At 42.9% G+C, this 22,233-nt stretch overlaps 1 protein-coding gene across 1 annotated transcript; it reads right to left on the reverse strand.

The window, feature by feature from the left end:
• Positions 1-2,544: 2,544 nt before the first annotated feature.
• Positions 2,545-3,501, reverse strand: LOC119563629 (olfactory receptor 6N1-like). The gene has a single exon (XM_037877070.1). The coding sequence runs from the start codon at positions 3,499-3,501 to the stop codon at positions 2,545-2,547; it is 957 nt and encodes a 318-aa protein (XP_037732998.1).
• Between the last annotated feature and the right edge of the window lie 18,732 nt (positions 3,502-22,233).

Genomic DNA, 22,233 nt, shown 5'->3' on the forward strand with positions numbered 1-22,233 from the left:
CAAACATAAAATTTTCCCTCTTTTCTTCACATTACAATCCACCAGCTCAAGCCAGCTTAGACTTCAGTAAGCATTTAGCAAGTGGCATGATGGTCTAAATCAATGGTTTTCAACCAGTAGTTTGTGGACCTCTCGGGGTCTGCAGACTATGTCTAAGATTTTCAAAAGGGGTCACACCTCCATTTGAATTTTTTTAGTGGTCTGCAAATGAAAAAAAATTGAAAACCACTGATCTATATACAAGGCTCTTGTTTTGAGGTCGGGAAACACCAGCTTCAAATCCTTAGCCAAATCTAGCTGTTAGTAGGAAAGTTATTGCATGATGAGAGATCTCTTCATGGATATACTCTGTGTTTGACATAGGAATCACTTAGTGAAATTCTACAGCCTCGTAAGGGTCCTTTCTTCTGCTAAAATTGACAGGTGAAGTTGTGTCTTGGCTTTTACTTCAATAGGACCAAGATCTCATGTACTGCCCACTGAACAGAGCCTGGCCCATTGACCAAATCATGAGAGTGAAAGTTAGGAGAGTTGGGAACACATGCTGGGTGTGACAGATATGGAATAATTTATTAATCCCATATCATGTTGGCCTTGTTGTACAATGGGGTTTTCTGCCCAAATGTTTTTGATTCAGGTGCTTCTCAGTGGAGGTGAGGGGGAGTGATTCAGGATGGTTCAGGCAAGACATAAAAACAAACCCCTGACATGCTTGGCTTTTGGGGAGAGGTATCAGCATACATTGAGTGGTATGATTCCTGGACCCACCTCAATGTTGACTGACGTGGGGAGAGGAAAAATTGCTGCCCGAAGGCCTGCCTGTACCTCCCTACACATGGTTGGGGTGGGACTGATGCCATGACCTTAGCACTGATTGACCAGGGTGCATGCCAAGAGGGGTGTGAAATATTTGGTGGGGGTATGGAAAAGTTTGCCTGAGTGCCTGAAAAAGTTTGACAACTTGGGATCACCTAAATTATTATCCTGGAATGGTTGATAGGGAGCAACAGAGCGTAATGATGGGGAAGGGGTGGCTATACTGTATAATGGAAACTAGGGGCAGCAGAGAGTAGGGGCAGGGAAGGGGCAGTTATACTGTATAATGGGCACGAGAGACAGTTGGGGGTGAGGGATGGGAAAGGATCAACCATCTCACCAATTTAAGTGCATTTAGGATCAGATTCTGATCTCAATTCCAGCTGAATATGGAACTCTGAAGTCAAAGCCTTTCCTTCCTGTTTCCAAAAGTCTAACTAAGGTCAGAATCTGGCCTGTTATCACTGACATTGTACATACTGTTACATTTTCATTACATCCAACCATTATAACATAGACAAATATCCTTCCAAGCATTAAAATCATGATTCATCATTATATTTCATGTTCTCCCCACGTAGTCTTTCATGAAATAAGGATGAGTGGGAATTGTTGCTAGCAAAGTTTTGATGCACAACATTATTCCAAATGGAGGTAGACTGGGTCCATGTTAAAGTATTTTAGATTAGGTATTTCTGTTTGGTTAGTTGGGAAGAACAATTGTCTACTTTGTTTTTTAGTGAGAAATCTAAAGATAACCTTATTCATCCCCAAGAGCTGGAGAAAACAAACCAATTCTCTTCAGGGAAAGAGATGACAACAAGAAGATGCTTTCAAAGAAGCATCCCACAGCAAATGGTAGCTTCTACATAGCTGGGGTATGTAGTATTCCAATGTGCAAAGGCAATAATGATATAGACTATGGATAAAATGTTCAAAATACCTAAGTGATGTATGTGCTTAAGTCCTATTGTAAATCAATGGGATCTAGGATATATGCAGTTGTGTCTTTTCTAAAGCCCCACCAGGCCTGATGTTGACCTAGGAATACCTAGCTTCTTTAGATGCCCTCACTGTGGTGTTGTGTATATTACTCTGATTCCCCTTAAATTACTACCCACAATTGATAGAGGAATCCTTAGGGCCTGCTGCAGTTCTTTCGATCTTCTGTGTTCACAGGACTTTGAGCCATATCAAAGCAGTCCTGTAGGCTCAATAGGAAAGCAAGCCAAAATCATCAAAGTTAATAACTTTGGCACTGTCCCTGAAAGGTTTGTGGAAAGGTGCCTTACCTTTTCCATCCTGCCTGTTTTTTTTTTAAACAGTCGCCTGTTGAATTAACCCCATATTGTCATACAGAAAACAGTGTCAGTAACCAGGCCAACATACAACATTAGTAAATTATTACACAGCAGCTCCAGATCCATGCTCTAGTTTCACACCAAGTTCTTGGGATGCAGGGATCATTGACTGAGACTCTCTGCCCTTGTTTGTATGGGAGGTCAGATTAGATGCACATAATGGTTCCTTCTGGCTTTTAAATATAAGGATCTATGAACAAATGAAAGCTGCAGATGGAGATGGTGCTTATTTCAGTGGCTTCTTAAGAGTGAACCAAAATTGCCAAGACTATGATAGGGAACAAGACATTGATTGATTGCCTTTCAGATTCAAAAACACAGCTCAGGGTATCATGTTTTAGTGTAACCTAAATGAGTTAGCTCAGTGTCACCAAATTCTCACAAAAGCCACAACTCTATTGAGAGATTTCCTCAAAGCCTCCTTGACCTCTTTGTTTCTCAGGCTGTAGATGAGGGGGTTGAGCATTGGAGTCAGGACTGTGTAGAAGACAGAGAACACTTTGTTCAGGTTTCTCAGTGTATGTGTTTTTGGTACGACATACACCATGATTAGGGTCCCGTAGAAGGTTGTAACTACAATCAGGTGAGAGGAGCAGGTGGAAAATGCCCTTTGCTTCCCAGTAGTGGATGGGATTCTTACGACAGTGGCTATGATACAGATATAGGATGTCAGGGTTAATAGAAATGGGGGAAAGATATCTATGGAAGCAAAACAGAAAGCAACAAGTTCTATCAAGTAGGTATCACTGCAGGACAGTTGGACCACTGGGGTAAAGTCACAAAAGAAATGGTCAATTTTACTGGGGCCACAAAAAGTTAATTGTGACATCAAACATATTAATATGGTGACAACCACAAAGGCAATGATGCAAGACCCTGCTGCTAACTGGAGGCAGAACTTGCCATTCATAACAGTTCCATAATGCAGTGGTTTACATATAGCTAAATACCGATCATAAGACATCACAGATAAGAGGTAACATTCTGCAGCTGCCAGGCCACCAAAGAAATAATACTGTACAAAACAACCACTAACAGAAATGGTTCTGTCCCCAGTCAGGAGACTGGCCAGCACCCTGGGCAGGATGGTGGAGATGTAGCAGGTCTCCAAGCAGGACAAAATCCCCAGGAAGAAGTACATGGGGGTGTGAAGGCACTCATCAGCCACAACTAATGCTGCAATGAGGATGTTCCCCGCCAGGGTCACAATGTAGATCAGTAGAAAGAGCAGGAAGAGAAAGCTCGTCGGTTCAGGGAGGTCTCCAAATCCCAGGAGGATGAATTGCTTGACGGCCGTTTCATTTCCTAGTTCCGTGTCTGCCATGGGTTCTACCTTTGGAAGAGAAAACTGAACTGGCAGCTGAAAAACACCAGGGTACTTTTCAATGTACTGCTTCTATTTCATTGCACAAAGGCTTAGTCCCCCATATCCCCTTGTGGTGATGTGTCCAAATGGCTGATGCATCATCTGACTTTCTGCTTTGGATCATGTATATTCCTGTTTCCCACCTTCTCCAAGAAAAGATCAAAGAAATTCTCTACTGATCCATACCCCTGACAGAACTCTGAAAGTTTCATTTTTTTATCCTCAGTGGTACCCTAAACTCCTATTATTTTACAGAAGAAACAATATCCTAGGCTGGGATTTCACTTCTGATCATGTTTGCTTTTTTTCCCCCTTGTTTCAGGAAATAGACATTAATAAGAACATAAGAACATAAGAATGGCCCCATTGGGTCAGACAAAAGGTCCATCTAGCCCATTATCCTGTCTTCCAAGAGTGGCCAGTGCCAGGTTCCCCAAAGGGAATGAACAGAACAGGTAATCATCAAGTGATCCATCCCCTGTTGCTCATTCCCAGCTTCTGGCAAACAGAGGCTAGGGACACCATTCCTGCCCATCCTGGCTAATAGCCATTGATGGACCTATCCTCCATGAATTTATATAGTTCTTTTTTGACCCCTGTTATGGTCTTGGCCTTCACAACATTCTCTGGCAAGGAGTTCCACAGGTTGACTGTGCACTGTGTGAAGAAATACTTCATTTTCTTTGTTTTATACCTGCTGCCTATTAATTTCATGAGACAGGGCCATCCCTAGCCATTTTGGTGCCGTACACAGCCCCCCTGCGGGGTGTGGGGGGGGGGCCCAGGCCTCCTTGGGGGCAGGAGCAGGCTTGGGGGGCAGGGGGGAAACTGCGCCCCTCAACACACCGGCAGCGTGGAGTGGGCTGGGGCTGGGTTGCTCCACTTACTGTCTCCGGTGAGTGCAGGTCCAACCCCTGCTGCAGTCCTCAGGGGAGTGGGGGCTAGGCTGGGGCAGCGCAGGGGTGGGAAGAGGTGGGGCTGGGGTGTAGCAGGGGCGGAGGCCATGGGGAAGAGGCAGAGCAGGGGGCTGGAGCAATACCCAGCTGCATAGGGCACCAGGAAATTTGGTGCCCCAAATTTCCTGGTGCACTACTCAGCGGCGTACTTTGAGTATGGGTAGGGACTGCCCTGTCATTAGTTGACCTCTAGTTCTTGTATTATGAGAAGTAGTAAACAACATTATCTACTTTCTCTACACCAGTCATGATTTTATAGACCTTAATCATATTTCCCCTTAGCCATCTCTTTTCCAACCTGAAAAGTCCCAGTCTTATTAATCTCTCCTCATATGGAAGCCATTCCATACCCCTAATAATTTTTCTTGCCCTTTTCTGAACTTTTTCCAAGTCCAATATATCTTTTTTGAGATGGAACGACCACATCTGCACGCAGTATTCAAGATGTGGGCGTCACAAGGTTTTATATAGAGGTAACATTATTTTCTGTCCTATTATCTATCCTTTTCTTAATTATTCCCAGCATTCTGTTCCCTTTTTTGACTACCACTGCACACTGAGTGGATGTTTTCAGAGAATTATCCACAATGACTCCAAGATCTCTTTCTTGAGTGGTAACAGCTAATTTAGACCCCCATCATTTTGTATGTATAGTTGGGATTATACTTTCCAATGTGCATTACTTTCCATTTATCAACATTAAATTTCATCTGCCATTTTGTTGCCCAAGTCACCCAGTTTTGAGAGATCCTTTTGTAGCTCTTCACAGTCTGCCTTTGTCTTAACTATCTTTAGTAATTTCGTAACATCTGCAAATTTGGGCACCTCACTTTTTACCTCTTTTTCCAGATGATTTATGAATATGTTGAATAGGACTCATCCCAGAACAGACCCCTGGAGGACACCACTATTTACCCCTCTCCATTCTGAAAACTGACCATTAATTCCTACCCTTTGTTTCCTATCTTTTAACCAGTTACCAATAAATTTACCATTTACCATTATATACTAATAACCCTTAATGTCATCCATTTTTAAAAGAAGTATCAGACACAACTCTTCTAAGCTATAGAGTTGACTTCTCAATCCTGATCTCTTTCTTTATCTCCCTATCTCTCCCTTTTAATACACTGATTTCTCTCTTCACCATTTTTGAAGTGTTGATCATCTTTATACTTAGGCATTATTAAATGGAACATGGGAACTGTCATACTAAAGAAGATCAGAGGAGTGTTTTGTTCAGTGTCCTGTCTCTCACAATTGACTGATCCTTTCTCCCAAGGAAATGCTGGTTTTTAGTTGAAAAAAAAGTTAAAACATCAAAACATTTAAAAAAATATATTCATTTGTCAGTTATTTTTGCTTTGGCCACTGAACTGGCTGAGAATTACTGAACATCTTTTAACCCCAAACCAAAATATTTTCTGTTTTTGCCTCAAAAATTTCTCTCTTATTTTGTGTTCTTGGTGTTCCAAGTAAAAGTGAAAGACTTTTGCAGGAAAGCAGACCCTTTTGGAGAAAGCTGTTTTTTATCAAAACCTCAGTTTTCCAGTCTAGAAAACTTTGGATCGAAAATTTTGGACCAGTCTTAATGTCAACACAAAACTTGGATTTTGATTTGAATCATCTGAATATGCCCAAGTGCATTAGATAATCTATAGTTTCATAAGAGAAATAAATACCTTTTTTTCAGGTCTTAAAGCAATGTATATCTCTCTGGGACAATGAAGAAATGTGTTATATAATTCTGTTGCTTCCTCAGGAGCATTTGATACTGGTCACCATCAAACAGAAGCTACTGATTATATGGACCACTGAACTGCTCCATTCTGGATCCATTCCTATGTTCCTGGTCACCTATAGGATCTTCCTCTTATTATGGTAGGAGAATTTTAGGACTTAAGTGTTAATGGAGACATTTGACCTCCTGCCTGTGACATCTTCATGTCCAGAGTGTGTCTGGACCCCTTTTAGCTACCAACAATGTTGCTTGGTGTTACTATGAAGCTGCCCACAGCTTCTCTTCTCACATAAGAGTTATAAACAAACTCATGTCTGCTCCTTCTAATTCTTCAGTCTCTGCAGATTTATATTTGTCAGACTTGGGTTCATTGACTCATAGGTTATATGACTAGAAAGGATCACGGTGATGATCTAGTCTGACCTTGCATCTCATAAGATATGTCTACAGTGCATTGTAAACCCAGGTCTCAGTGTTTCCATGCCTGCACTTGAGCATCCAGACTGCACTGCTAACAATGCCTGGACCTGAAATTATGTGCAGTCTGGACATACAGGCATAGGACTTTCCTGAATTCATTCCTCTTTGAACTAGAGGAGATCTTTTAGAAAACCCAGACAAATATATGTTAGCCCTTTTCTACTTTTTCCCTTTACAGTAACTCCTCGCTTAACGTTGTAGTTTTGTTCTTGAAAAATGCTACTTTAAGCGAAACAATGTTAAGTGAATCCAATTTCCCCATAAGAATTAATGTAAATAGGGGCGATTAGGTTCCAGGGATTTTTTGTGTGCATATATATGTACATATTTTTGTGCATATATATATGTACACACACACACACATATATACAGTATAAGTTTTAAACAAACAATTTAATACTGTACACAGCAGTGCTGATTGTGAAGCTTGCTTGAGGTGGTGAAGTAAGAGGGTGGAAGACGGTGGGATATTTCCCAGGGGATGTCTTACTGCTAAATGATGAACTAGCACTCGGCTGAGCCCTCAAGAGTTAACACTTTGTTGTTAATGTAGCCTCACACTCTACAAGACAGCAGGAATGGAAGGAGGAGAGTCAGCATGGCAGAGAAAGACAGAGACACACACTCTGTGTGTGAGAGAGAGAGACGCATTTCCCCTTAAAGTACGCTGACCCCACTCGAAGTACATTGCCTTTTTAAGTAGATAAGCAAATTGAAACAGCAAGCTCCCTCCATCCTGAGTCCTCCCCTCTCCCCCCGCCCCCCGCTGTGTGGAGATAAGGTACAGGAGCCGGGGGGAGCAGAAGTGAAGGGAGGGGGACACCCTGACATTAGCACCCCTCTTCCCCTCCACCCTCTGCACGGCAGCAGGAGGCTCCGGGGAGCAGCTCCAAGGCAGAGGGCAGGAGCAGCACAGGACAGTGGGGGGAGGGACACCTGAACTGCCGGCAATTGGTAGCCTGCTGGGCGGCTGCCGCACAGGGAACTTAGGGGAGCTGATGGGGGGCTGCTGGCCCACCCTGGCTCCGAGCCCCCACCAGCTCCACCGTCTGTTCTCCCTGCAAGCAGTGGACAATGGAGGCAGCTGCCAAACAATGTTATAAGGGAGCATTGCGCAACTTTAAACCAGCATGTTCCCTAATAGATCATCAATGTAACAACGAAACAATGTTAACCAGGAAGACAATAAGTGAGGAGTTACTGTATCTCTTTTTCTTTTTTCTGTAGAAATTCAGGGTTGTGTCTCCATACCATGGTCAAGATATCCAGAAGGGACCAGAGAATTTGGGTGTTCTGCCTGAAATATGTTAAGGGCACCTGGTTTTCAGAATGTGCATCTTCAAGTTGTCTCAGTTCAATCTCCTTAAAACTTAGGTACCACAAAATGGTTAGAAAATTTTGAAATTCTTGGCCACTGCCCTGAGAACAACGTGATTACTTCCAGTGTGAATGCAAGCAGAAATGAGTCACTCCTGATTCATACTGATTTAAATGAGAGAACCTCACATATTGATTTATATGGGATTACACCAAGTCTGCTATTATAGCTAGAGTTTTCAGCTCAATGTTCTGGATTTAAAATATATATATAGAGAGACAGAGAGACTTTGCAGGGAGTCTATAGTGATGAGAGAAATAAAGACAGACAGACAGACAGAGAAAAATGGGGGAGGAGAGAGGTGTATGAAAATTGTTAGATAGATAGATAGATAGATAGATAGATAGAGCGGGTGTATGGGGAAAAAAGAAAGAAAGAAAGAAAGAAAGAAAGAAAGAAAGAAAGAAAGAAAGAAAGAAAGACAGAATCTAGCCCCATACACATCTATCTATCTTTATATCTGTCTATCTATCTATCTCTGAACCCTTCTGTATTTTTTTCTGACCTTCGTGATATGTGTATCTTCTTTTTATTCAATTTCATATAATAATAGAATTATTCCTCATTTTAGTCTGGTCTATGGAATTATTCAGATCAGTCAATTATTCACATTCATCAACATTCCCAGTGATTCTGGAAAAGAAGAAGCATGGTAAGACATAGTTTTGACACAGCACATTGAATATACCTAGCCTGTTTAAGATCATTTTCCCCACCACCCCAGTGAAGTGGCTGGAGTACCGTGTAGGGAAGTCTTAGCTCACATTTGCTACTTCAAAATCCCATGATTTAAATAAAACAGAAATGGTGGAAATGTTTTACCTTTAAATCTGTTTCACGCGAGGCTGATTTTCGGATGCTGCCCCTTTCCCTAGTGATTCAGAGACCAGGAAACTGGTTCTGCAATTTATCTTCTACCATCATCTGCTTCACGTGCTTTAACAGTGCCAGGAAAGAGATCTACTCCAAGTGTTCTGTATGGTGCTGTTTTCCTCATGCCCAGTTCCTACAAGAGAGACCCTCTCAAGATTTCGCTTTTATCCTTTCTGTGGGAAGGCAACATCTCCCTTGATGCTTACATTGATTAATGAGAAGGAAAACTCAATAACATGCTAGTGCTGTAGACGGTACAAACACCAGAGTAAATGGAGACAAACTGCTACCCTCCAAGGAAATGGCCTTCCTTACTACATGCAGGTGATGAGGTCACTGGTCACCTCCAATTATGGTGCCACAGTCCAAGAAGAGATGCTTACAAGAAACCTATTGCACATTTTCCCACCCAATAGCTATTTAGGAAACTTTTTTTTAAAAAAAGAGTGGAGTCCCTGACCCATGTCTTCAGGATGGACAGAGAAAGGGAGGTTGTGACACCTGTTTATGTACTCAGTGTAAGATACCAGTGAATGGTTGGGATTTTCCAAGATGCCGCTGACTTTCAAATGGACCTGTGCTCTTAAATCACGTAGAAACTCATGAAAATCCCACACATTGTATCTTCTGTTCCACCCTGGGAAGGATGAGAGAGGACATTCAGGCTGGAAGTTTTTAGTAAAACCATAGTGTATTTGATTCCATTTACAATTTACCTCTATGACTTTAATTACCCTCTCTTTCAATATTTGTTCTAAGAGCTTACAAACAATTGAGATCAAACTAACAGGCCTGTAGTTTCCTGAATTATTTCCCCCCCTTTTCTTAAATATAGGTTTTATATTTACAGTTCTCCAGTCATAGGGTAAGATGCCTGAGTATCTCAAGTCTCACTGTCTTGATTTAAACTGAGAACCATCCACTCTTCATTTTGGCTGAGGGTTTCTGCACTCCAGTTTGATCTGAGTTCACAGTATGGTGGTGTGCGGGAGGAATGGAGGGCATCTAGCTGGTTTCGCGTGTGATTTTAAGGTCCCTAAAGAACTGCCTTGACCAAGGTGGGTCTCACTATCTGCATCCAGTGGGAAAGTTGTAAGTTGACTTCTCAACTTTGTCACGTCTCTCTTACCTCCAGACTGGCCAAGTGCAGTATATTCTTGGGGTGCTAAGAGCCCCTCAGTGCCAACTTGCAGAGGACCCACCGTGCAGTGACTCATATTAGTCCTGACATACTCACTACACCTAACACTTTGCTGTCATTATTACCTCTTCGCATAACACAAGACCCAAGGGTCACCCCATGAAAATAGTAGGCAGCCAGTTTAAAACAAACATAAGGAAGTAGTTCCTGGCACAAGGCAGTCAACCTGTGGAACTCATTGCCAGGGGATGTTGTGAAGGCCAAAAATATAACTGGGATTAGATAAGCTGATGGAAGATAGGTCATCAATGGCTATTAGCCAGGATGGTCTGGAACACAACCCCATGCTCTTTGTGTCTCTAGCCTCCAATTGCCAGAAACTGGGATGGATCACTCGATAATTATCCTGTTCTGTTCATTCCCTCTGAAGCATCTGGCACCAGTCACTGTTGGAAGACAGAATACTGGGCTAGATAGACCATTGTTCTCCCCCAGTATGGCTGTTTTTATGTTCTTATGTGATAATATTTATGTATAAAGAATGTCATGTGAAGTATCAAATGAAAGATGGTGACACGTTGGCCATTAATATCATTGCATTATGGATGGATGGATGGTGTGTAAAGAATAATCAATGTGTGCTGGAAATATGTTCCTGAAATGTGTTTTGGAGGAAGAGTTGGTAAACATGCTTGTCCTGGACAAAGGAATGTTGATTTGCCTGCATCTCGACCGTAAATCAAGCAGGATGCGCTAGAGACAATGGGCATTTCATCTGTAAACCCCAGTTATCAGGAGGTTGAGGAAACCGCATGGCACTAAAACGCCAGAGGACACACCAGAGTCAGAACCCAGGGGGTCATCCTAACTCTTGAGACAAAGAAAATTAACTTTGGTGAATATAAGGAGAAACAAAAGGGCATCTTGTTATCCGTCACTGAGGGGGAAAAGAGGTCAGCGCTCTTTGCGTCTAGGAAAAGCCATTCCTCAGCCATGTGGGTTGGTGTTGCTATGAAGCAGCTGTAGGTGAGAAAAATGTCTTTGACAAGCATTATAACCTGTTGAGTTACATTTTCGTCATGAGAAGGCATGATTATATGTTTTGTTTTGTTTTATTTGTAACCATTTTCTGTGTCTATGATCTCAGTATCCCTGAAATGTCTATTTTTTGTTAATACACTTAATCTGGTTTTATTATACATTCATCTCAGTGCTGTTCTACTAAAGTGAGGTGGGCATGGTTGAGATACCCTCTGGGCCATAGATGCCAACTTCCTCTCTACCTTGGGGGAGCTCAATCTCTCCCCAAGCCCCCATCCCCTCCCCACCTCTTCTCCTCCTCTTTCCGCCCCCTTCCCCAAGCATGCCCCATCCCTGCTCCTCCTCCTACCTCCCAGCACCTCCTGCATGCCATGGAACAGATTGTCATGGTGGACGTCTCCCATTCCCAGCTTCTGCTAAATCTCATTGCATTTATTATAAATTGCATTACACATTTTTGGATTGGCTTGGTTACTTTGCAGGAAAGAATCCCTGTGCAACATATATGAGTAACCCATAGATCAGTGGCTGGAGCACTCTGCAATACTGTGAGCCATCAAAGTTCAAATCCTTTCTCCCCAGGCATAGGGGGTATTGAACCTTGGTCTCCCACATGCCAGGTGAGTGCCCTCACCACTGGGCTAAAAGCTCTAAAGAGTGCAGTGTCACCACTGCCAACTGTATTGTGAAAGGCATCCTTCGTTTCCTTTCCTTTGTGTTAAAAAGATCCCAGAAATGAAATGAAACAAAAGACACATTATGTTTGACTCAAAACTAAATTACTATTGACATTTTCAATGCAACATTTTCTGGCATTTTTTGATGCCCTTTGACCAAAACTGATTTTTTAAAATTATTTCTGAGAAATGAAAAATCAGTTATTCGCCCAGATCTAGTTTTAGCAACATTTCAGAATATCTTTTTGTCACAGTGGCATTCATTCACTCGAGAGGTGATTTTTGCTGTGGGGCCCTATGATGCTTTCTATCATCTTTCATATTATCATTGACCATATGGCCCGTACGATTCTGTAGTCATGCCTGCAAGTTCCTGGTCTCATTTCAGAGGGGTCAAGGGATTAGATAAGTATATGGAAAAGAAGAAGTTTGAAGTGCTGGAGAAAATGCCTAGGAGTGAGAGACTTAAGGAGAATAGTCTGTTTAGCTAATAAAATAGAAGACTGCGAGATGACTTGAATACCATGTATAAGTACATTTCTGGGGAGACAACAAGAGTTACTAAGGGGCTCATTAATATAGTGGAGACAGACAGAACAAGACTAATGGTTAGAAGCTGAAGCCAGACAAATTCAAATGAAAAATAAGGCACAATTTCTAGCAATGAAGGACATTAACCATTGCAAAAAGAAAAAAAAAAACAAGGAAAGTGCTGGATTTTCCATCCCTTAACGTCTTGGATGCATTTTTGGAAGATATGACTTAGTTAAACACAAGTTATGCTTTAGTCAAATGCAAAAAATTAAAGAAAGGCAATGTAACTAATGCTAATCAACATGGGTTTATGGAAAACAGATCCTGTTGCACTAACTATCTTTCTTTGATGAGATTACAAGTTTGGTTGATAAAGGTAAGTGTGTTGACCAAATATACTTAGAGTGAGGTAAGGCGTTTGACTAAACAATATTTTGATTAAAAAAACTTGAATGATATAAAGTTAACATGGCACACATTAAATGTTTTAAAAACCGGGTGAGTGGTAGGTCTCAAAATGTATAAACGGACTCATCACTGAGCATGTGTGTTCTCAGTGTGGTCCTGCAGGGATAGTTTCTTGGCCCTACACTATTTAACATTTTTATCAAAGAGCTGGAAGAAAACATAAGCCATCACTGATCAAATGTGAGGATGACACAAAAACTGGGAAAGTGGTAAATACTGAAGAGGACAGGTCATATGTTCAGAGCCATCTGGATCATTGGTAAACTGGGTGCCAGCAAAGAATCTGTGTTGTAATGCAGCTAAATGAAAACATATACAACTAGGAACAAAGAATGTGGGCCTTATTTACAGGATGGGGGACATGAGCTCCCAGTGTGCTGCTGTGGTCAAGAAAGCTAATGTGATCATGGGATGCATAAACAGGGGAATCCTGAGTCAGGGTAAAGAGGTTATTTTTCCTCTGTATTTGGCACTTGTGCAACCGCTGCTAGAATCCTGTGTCCAGTTCTGGTGCCCACAATTCCAGAAGGATATTGATCAATTGGAAAGGGTTCAGAGAAAATCCATGAGAATGATTAAACATTTTGAAAACCTGCCTTGTCGTGGTAGACTCAAGGAGTTCAATCCATTTAGATGAACAAAGAGAAGGTTAAGGAGACACTTGGTTATAGTCTATAAGTATCTACATAGGGAACAAATATGTAATAGTTAGCTCTTCAATCTAGCAGAGAAAGTTCTAACACGATCCAATGGCTGGAAGTTGAAGCTAGACAAATTCAGACAGGAAATAAGTTACACATTTTTAACAGTGAGGTTAACTAACCATTGGATAAATTTGCCATTCGTGGTTTTGGATTCCCCATCACAATTTTAAATCAAGATTGCATGTTTGTTTGTTTTTCTAAAAGATCTGCTCTAGAAATTATTTTGAGGATGTTCTCTGACCTGGGCTGTATAAGAAGTCAGACTAGATGATCGCAATAGTCCTTTCTGGCCTTAGAATCTATAAATTATAAATTATTGGGCTCAACACAGGGGTAACTGGGTGAAATTTAATGGCCTGTTATTTCCCGGTTCTTTAGAAAGTCTTCCTATTTGCTTTGGAAATCTCAGTCACAGTGGATTGTGGAGCCGTTGTCATTCCAGTGAACACACTGCCCGGGAGGTGCACATCACCTAGGGTAAAGGAGTCAGTAATCTGCATGCACATGGAAGCGTTTGCCTGGCACTGTAGGGGTCCGTATATATATTTGGATGCAGCAGTGCTAAAACACCACTGAGTGGTGGATACTTGCACAGCAGCTTCAGCATCTATAAGAGGAAGGATGATAGAAGTGGATGACGTTAAAGGACGGAGAGTAGAACAGGAACACACGATATAATTATCCGTCTCTATGCAGCAGTCCGATGTTGTCATTAGTGTGGTATTATGGGGAGATGGTGCCAGGTATCCAGACAGTCCTACTCCGTACACTGTATTGTTAGTTACATATCCAATACACTTGAAACAGAAAGAAGAAGGAAACACATGAGTAGGAATAACAGAGGGGTACACAAGGAGGAAATTAAAGGGGAAGGGTGAGTCTGGAGGAAGTAAAGAGGCCACGATGAGTTGAGTGGAAATGCTTGCAATGTGGGCAAGGGTAGGGGAAGAAAGGGTATGGGAAGGGGGGAAACCCAGGCATACATCTAGCATGTCTTCTTTTGCAATATTAAATAGGTCATGAGCTAACATATCACAAGCACGGCCTTTAGCTTGTGACTTGGCCAGGATGACTATAGAGTCTGAGGTCTTTTCAATGATTTGGTAAAAATCCTTTATTGCTACATCAATTTCAGTAAGAGCATAGGATAAACCTGTGTTTGTATATCTAAGGGCTTGGGTGGTTTGGCTTTTGACCCAAGAATTGTATGACCTTTCAGAGTTTAGGTTAAGTGTATTTAGTATAGAATTGGTGCTTCTAAAGAATCCTCCAATATCACCTAAGATGCTACATTTTTGACTTTTGGCTGTGTGGGCCCGAATAACATACTGGTGCATTAGAAACTGTAGCTGATCCTGCAGCCATTGCAGGGAGCTGGGGTGCTCTGAGCATACATTTTGCAAGGGTGCCAAAAAATTGGACAAAACATATTTAAACTGAACAGAGACCATAAGGGCATCATGCAAAAGTGTTTTGTTATGGTGTAAAGGTTCGGACTCACCCGGCGGTGCCTCCTGTTGGTCGTTGTCGGGAATTAGCTCGTCCAGCCACCAGAGCGCCCTCTGTACGTCCATCCAGGAGGAGGTCTCTGGAGGGTCCTGGGCTTCTTGTCGGTCTTGGACAGTTAGTTTTAGGGGGTGCAAGACTTCATTTAGGCCTTTGATATATTCCTGTGCAGTGTCAGAAATCAGGAGAGGGGAGCCGGGACTACACATCCTTCCCCCAGTGACATAGTCATTACGGTAATGAGTTCAAAGTGAAACTCCTGTACTAGCTGGTTTCAGAGTAACAGCCGTGTTAGTCTGTATTCGCAAAAAGAAAAGGAGTACTTGTGGCACCTTAGAGACTAACCAATTTATTTGAGCATGAGCTTTCGTGAGCTACAGCTCACTTCGTCAGATGCATGCTGTGGAAAGTGTAGAAGATCTTTTTATATACACACAAAGCATGAAAAAATACCTCCTCCCACCCCACTCTCCTGCTGGTAATAGCTTATCTAAAGTGATCACTCTCCTTACAATGTGTATGATAATCAAGTTGGGCCATTTCCAGCACAAATCCAGGTTTTCTCACCCCACCCCCCCACCCACACACACATACACAAACCCACTCTCCTGCTGGTAATAGCTTATCTAAAGTGACCACTCTCCTTACAATGTGTATGATAATCAAGGTGAGCCATAAGAATGAGCTCTCAAAAATGGATACTCTCATAAAAAAACAGCCTTCCACACAAACTTCCTCGTGGCTGGACTTTACTAAAACTAGACAGGCCATTTACAACACACACTTTGCTTCTCTACAAAAGAAAAAGGACACTAAACTTTCTAAACTACTACATGCCACAAGGGGTCACAGCAATGGTTCCCTCAACCCACCCAGCAATATTGTTAACCTATCCAACTATACTCTCAGCCCAGCAGAAGCAGCTGTCCTATCTCGGGGCCTCTCCTTCTGCCCCTCCACCCCCACAAACATGATACAGTTCTGTGGTGACCTAGAATCCTATTTTCGACGTCTCCGACTCAAGGAATATTTCCAACATACCTCTGAACAACATACTAATCCACAGAAACCTCCCTACCAACACTACAAAAAGAAGGATTCTAGGTGGACTCCTCCTGAAGGTCGAAACAGCAGACTGGACTTCTACATAGAGTGCTTCCGTTGACGTGCACGGGCTGAAATTGTGGAAAAGCAGCATCGCTTGCCCCATAACCTCAGCCGTGCAGAACACAATGCCATCCACAGCCTCAGAAACAACTCTGACATCATAATCAAAAAGGCTGACAAAGGAGGTGCTGTTGTCATCATGCATAGGTCGGAATATGAACAAGAGGCTGCTCGGCAGCTCTCCAACACCACTTTCTACAAGCCATTACCCTCTGATCCCACTGAGAGTTACCAAAAGAAACTACAGCATTTGCTCAAGAAACTCCCTGAAAAAGCACAAGATCAAATCCGCACAGACACACCCCTGGAACCCCGACCTGGGATATTCTATCTACTACCCAAGATCCATAAACCTGGAAATCCTGGGCGCCCCATCATCTCAGGTGTTGGCACCCTGACAGCAGGATTGTCGGCTATGTAGACTCCCTCCTCAGGCCCTACGCTACTAGCGCTCCCAGCTACCTTCGAGACATCACTGACTTCCTGAGGAAACTACAATCCATCGGTGATCTTCCAGAAAACACCATCCTGGCCACTATGGATGTAGAAGCCCTCTACACCAACATTCCACACAAAGATGGACTACAAGCCGTCAAGAACACTATCCCCGATAATGTCATGGCTAACCTGGTGGCTGAACTTTGTGACTTTGTCCTTACCCATAACTATTTCACATCTGGGGACAATGTATACCTTCAAATCAGCGGCACTGCTATGGGTACTCGCATGGCCCCACAATATGCCAACATTTTTATGGCTGACTTAGAACAACGCTTCCTCAGCTCTCGTCCCCTAACGCCCCTACTCTACTTGCACTATATTGATGACATCTTCATCATCTGGACCCATGCAAAAGAAGCCCTTGAGGAATTCCACCATGATTTCAACAATTTCCATCCCACCATCAACCTCAGCCTGGTCCAGTCCACACAAGAGATCCACTTCCTGGACACTACAGTGCTAATAAATGATGGTCACATAAACATCACCCTATACCAGAAACCTACTGACCGCTATTCCTACCTACATGCCTCCAGCTTTCACCCTGACCACACCACACGATCCATCGTCTACAGCCAAGCTCTGCGATACAACCGCATTTGCTCCAACCCCTCAGACAGAGACAAACACCTACAAGATCTCTATCAAGCATTCTTACAACTACAATACCCACCTGTGAAAGTGAAGAAACAGATTGATAGAGCCAGAAGAGTTCCCAGAAGTCACCTACTACAGGCCAGGCCTAACAAAGAAAATAACAGAACGCCACTAGCCGTCACCTTTAGCCCCCAACTAAAACCCCTCCAACGCATTATTAAGGATCTACAACCTATCCTGAAGGATGACCCAACACTCTCACAAATCTTGGGAGACAGGCCAGTCCTTGCCTTCAGACAGCCTCCCAAACTGAAGCAAATACTCACCAGCAACCACATACCACACAACAGAACCACTAACCCAGGAACCTATCCTTGCAACAAAGCCCATTGCCAACTGTGCCCACATATTATTCAGGGGACACCATCAGAGGGCCTAATAACATCAGCCACACTATCAGAGGCTCGTTCACCTGTACATCCACCAATGTGATATATGCCATCAGGTGCCAGCAATGCCCCTCTGCCATGTACATTGGTCAAACTGGACAGTCTCTACGTAAAAGAATAAATGGACACAAATCAGATGTCAAGAATTATAACATTCATAAACCGGTCGGAGAACACTTCAATCTCTCCGGTCACGCAATTACAGACATGAAAGTTGCCATATTATAACAAAAAAACTTCAAATCCAGACTCCAGCGAGAAACTGTTGAATTGGAATTCATTTGCAAATTGGATACAATTAACTTAGGCTTGAATAGAGACTGGGAGTGGCTAAGTCATAATGCAAGGTAACCTATTTCCCCTTGTTTTTTCCTACCTCCCCCCCCCCCCCCCCGCCGTCCTCAGACGTTCTTGTTAAACCCTGGATTTGTGCTGGAAATGGCCCACCTTGATTATCATACACATTGTAAGGAGAGTGATCACTTTAGATAAGCTATTACCAGCAGGAGAGTGGGGTGGGAGGAGGTATTTTTTCATGTTTTGTGTGTATATAAAAAGATCTTCTACACTTTCCACAGTATGCATCCGATGAAGTGAGCTGCAGCTCACGAAAGCTTATGCTCAAATAAATTGGTTAGTCTCTAAGGTGCCACATGTCCTCCTTTTCTTCCTGTACTAGCGAGAGGGGTTGCCCTCATGGAAAGAAGGGCAGCAGGTGGTTGTGCTACCCAGTTGGTTCCTTAACAATAGTATCCTCAGAAAGAGGGCACTGATGAGGTTCCCCTTAGTCGGCATCAAAGTAGCAGAATTAAGAAGATTAAAGTGTGCAATTGTAATGTGCGGGCTTAAGAGGGTGCACTCCCACAAGGAACCAATATACCTTGCTGAAGTAAAGAGTGAACAATGTCACCTACCATGTTCACAGCCTCAGGTAGGTGGAGGGAGTTGACTGGTAACCTGTATGGGTGGGCAGAGATGAGCTGGCACCAAAATGCAAGACAGCTTATTCTCTGCCCAAACAGAGGGGAACCTGGAACATAATTCTTGAAAAGGGTTAGAGGTGTCCCAAGTGAGAGCCATGGATTTGGCAGCTGCAACAGAAGTGAGAGAGTTATCATTACGGAGAGGAACCGTATGAGTATGCAGAAGTTTATCAGCAAAGGCACCTGTACTCTGAGAAAGGTTAAGAGTCACTGCATTGCAGAGGGCGTCCGTGCCCAAAATAGTCCCCTCTGCATTTGGAGCTACATAAAAAGACTGAGTCCAGAAGATTAGATTCTACAAGAACAGGGTAGCTTTTATAAGACATGAGTTGTGCACCTCCTACCCCTGAAATAGTAAAATACTGTTTAGTAGTGGGGAGGGGGAGGTCAGTAATGGAAACAGATGCTCCCGTGTCCACAAGAATTGTGCATGACTGGCCCCTTATCCAGGCTTGTAAGTGTGGCCTCAAGAGATTTATATCTGCATCAGCAGTACTGATGAGCAAGGGGGGCTGCTGGATCCTAGCAGGTCATGGAATTTAAAAGCCTGGCCATTTGCTCTTTGCTTAGGTGTTAGTAAGGGTTAGCAGCTGGTTGAGATACCTGTTGGGGCTGGTTGCCCAGGGCTACTCGGCTTGGGCATCCAGCTGCCCAGTATCTGGTCTCCCCACATACAAAACACTGTAAGGTAGGGGAGGCGGTGGGGGCAGGATCAGGACCAGATTGAAAGGGCAGTGAGGTACTGCGGGGATTCAACTGGCCATGATTCTGTCCCTGACTAGACTTTTGGATCTTGCACCTGCAGTTCTGTTGGGTATGCCCGAGAAACCCACAATTATAACAGGATAGTTTACTTTTTGCTGTTACCACAGGAATGCGAGTAGCCTTGCTCTTTATATATTTAGCTTGACTGGCTTCACATTCAGAGGCCCAAATACAGATGGATTCATAATCAGAGCCTGGATTCACTCCCAAGTTAAGGGCTATTTGCAGGTGGGAGTTAAAACCTTCCTTTAACATTTTTAGAAATGCCTGATCAGTTTTCTTTGGATTGCCAGTGCCTGCATTACTTGAATACCTTTCCCATTTCCACTCACAATATTGAGCAGCAGGTTCGTCCTTGCCTTGTACGCATCCCACTATTAGTCCCCAATTACCAGCTCCATTCCCCAAGGCATTTTGGACGGCTTCCTTAAAATCAGTGCAGGCACGAGTCATGTCACTTTCTAATACAAATTTGACAGAGGCCCAAGTACCATTCCACTGCTCTTCTGAGGGGATCTTGCCCCATGAAAGGTGAGGGCATTTAGCCTTAGTTAGGATATGAAGATCCCAGGGATGTAATGTATACGTGGTAACCATCTAACTTATTTTTTTTCCAAAATACCAAATTTGGATCTTTGGGCTTTAAATCAGGGAGATCTTTCAGTAAGCCCCTCATTTTCTCTGTGCTGAGAGGAGTGTACTTATAAGTATCATGAGCCACTCTGTTATTTTCTGGCCCTGACCACCGCATGGTTACTTGAAGAGGGGCCAGGGGAGTGCTGGCACTTAAGTCTGGGTTAAAAGGAGGCCAATTATCCCAGTTTTTCCCCGTGTGTGCCAGGTTCCAATACTGGATTTGTTTTTCAAGGTGTTTCCAATTGATTTAGTTTTGGTCTTTATCAGTCTCACTGCTTGAACCAGGGTCAGTAAAATTACCCTTCTGTTGTATGCTAGCAGCAATCTGGCATGCAGAGGAGCTGCTTTCTTTTATTTTTGCTTTTAGAGTGTTGTTCTCTGCTTGAAGCTCGCTTAATCTGTGGTTTAAATCTGTCTTTTTGTTCAGCTCTGATGTAAGAATCTTTTGGAGCGTTTCCAATTTCCGTAACTTTCTTTCATATTCACAGTACAGTATCACAATTCCTTTCTCTAACTTTCCTTTCATCTGACCAGACCACCACAACATGCTATCCTTCACACTCATACCCTCATTCCATCCATCCTTTGCCATAGTCTTTTGAACCGTCCCATGTTTTCCTTTTATAAAATCAAAGAGTCTCCCTCCTTTAGAGGGTATCATTGATACACCCTGGGGCCAGTCATACAACATTATTACCCAGCTTCCTGAAACCCACTCAAGTGGCATTTCAGGGGAACTGACTGAGCACACTCTTGTACGCAGCACTACTGAAGAACACTCTGGTGCTCAGTACTTGTATTGCAGCCTTCACTCACAGTGATCCCTGCAACCCGAAAACCCTGACCACAAACAAAATCCTGTTCCATCCTCTTCTCTGTGCATCCTATATGTGGTTCATATTTAAAAAAAAAGGTGCTAAGGGGTGTCTCGGGGAGTCCCAAACCAAGGTGTGCACTAGAGGTGGTAAGTAAAAGGATACTCACCTCTATCCCTGGTTGTGACAAACTCTCTGAGGATTCCCGATCACACCCTGCTCGCTATGCCAAACTGTGAAGCAAGGAGATTCTTTTCCCCAAGAATCAGGCAGGCACAGACAATACTGAAGGGGTTTATTCACGGTACCGGGAAGACTGACAGAACAGCTTCAAAAGTGTAGTACCACAGTGACCAATTATATACCTTTTCTTATCACTCCATTTGCACATACCTTATACTTACAGAGGCAAACATTGTTTCAGAGAGAAAGAAAACATTTAACATGACATTGACAGGAGCAGAACATACGCATAAAACTATTTTGATTACATCAATTATCTATGACTACCTTAAAGTGAAGGGATGGGGTGGGGGGGTGAGTGTTTACAGATATCCGGAGGGCTGTGAAGTGAGGGTTTGTTCTGTTCTAAGAGCCAAGTTACTGGGCAGACATTTGACCATACAAGTTTATCAAGTGTTTACAGCTGCCAGTGTCCTTGGGCTTCCAGTGTTCCTGCTTGTTAGTTACATGGGTTTCTGTCTCAGCTGCTAACTGAATTTGAACTCTTGCCTAACAGGGTCTATCTATAAGCTGCTGGAAAGAATTTCCCCTACCAGAAGTCTTTGATTCTAATGTAAAATAGCATATATAGAGACTAAGTAATCCAGTGTTGAATCAGGCCCACAATGTTGAAATATGCCTTAAAAGAAAGAGTCCAGAGCCCCAGTTTCTGTGAATCAGTGTATCTCCATTGGCCAGCTCAGTAAATCTAGGGTAATCAGAGACACTGAAAAATCCAGATAGAAGTGAGTGGGAAACTTAGATGGCGGGTCAAGTGTCATGAAGACTAGATGAGAGTCCCTTCTGACATTAAAATATGACTCAAAGACCAAAAAAATATTGACCCAAACTTTGATGCAGTTGCGCTATTTTATTATTATTTATTATTAGATTTGCAAAGGAAAAAAATATGTAATCTCACAGGCATATACAACAGTTAACATTGCATTTGAATTCAGAGTTATTTTTCTCACTCATGCAATCATTGTTTCCCCCTGCCTGCTCCCCTCTCCCCAAATTATCCTCCATCACCTGAAAAAGAAAAATATCAGCCAA

This window comes from Chelonia mydas, chromosome 13, assembly GCF_015237465.2.
Source record: "Chelonia mydas isolate rCheMyd1 chromosome 13, rCheMyd1.pri.v2, whole genome shotgun sequence".
Lineage (NCBI taxonomy): Eukaryota > Metazoa > Chordata > Testudines > Cheloniidae > Chelonia > Chelonia mydas.

Bases quoted from the DNA above. Each gene is read 5' to 3' on its own strand.
- LOC119563629 (XM_037877070.1), bottom strand. From the start codon at position 3,501: ATGGCAGACACGGAACTAGGAAATGAAACGGCCGTCAAGCAATTCATC.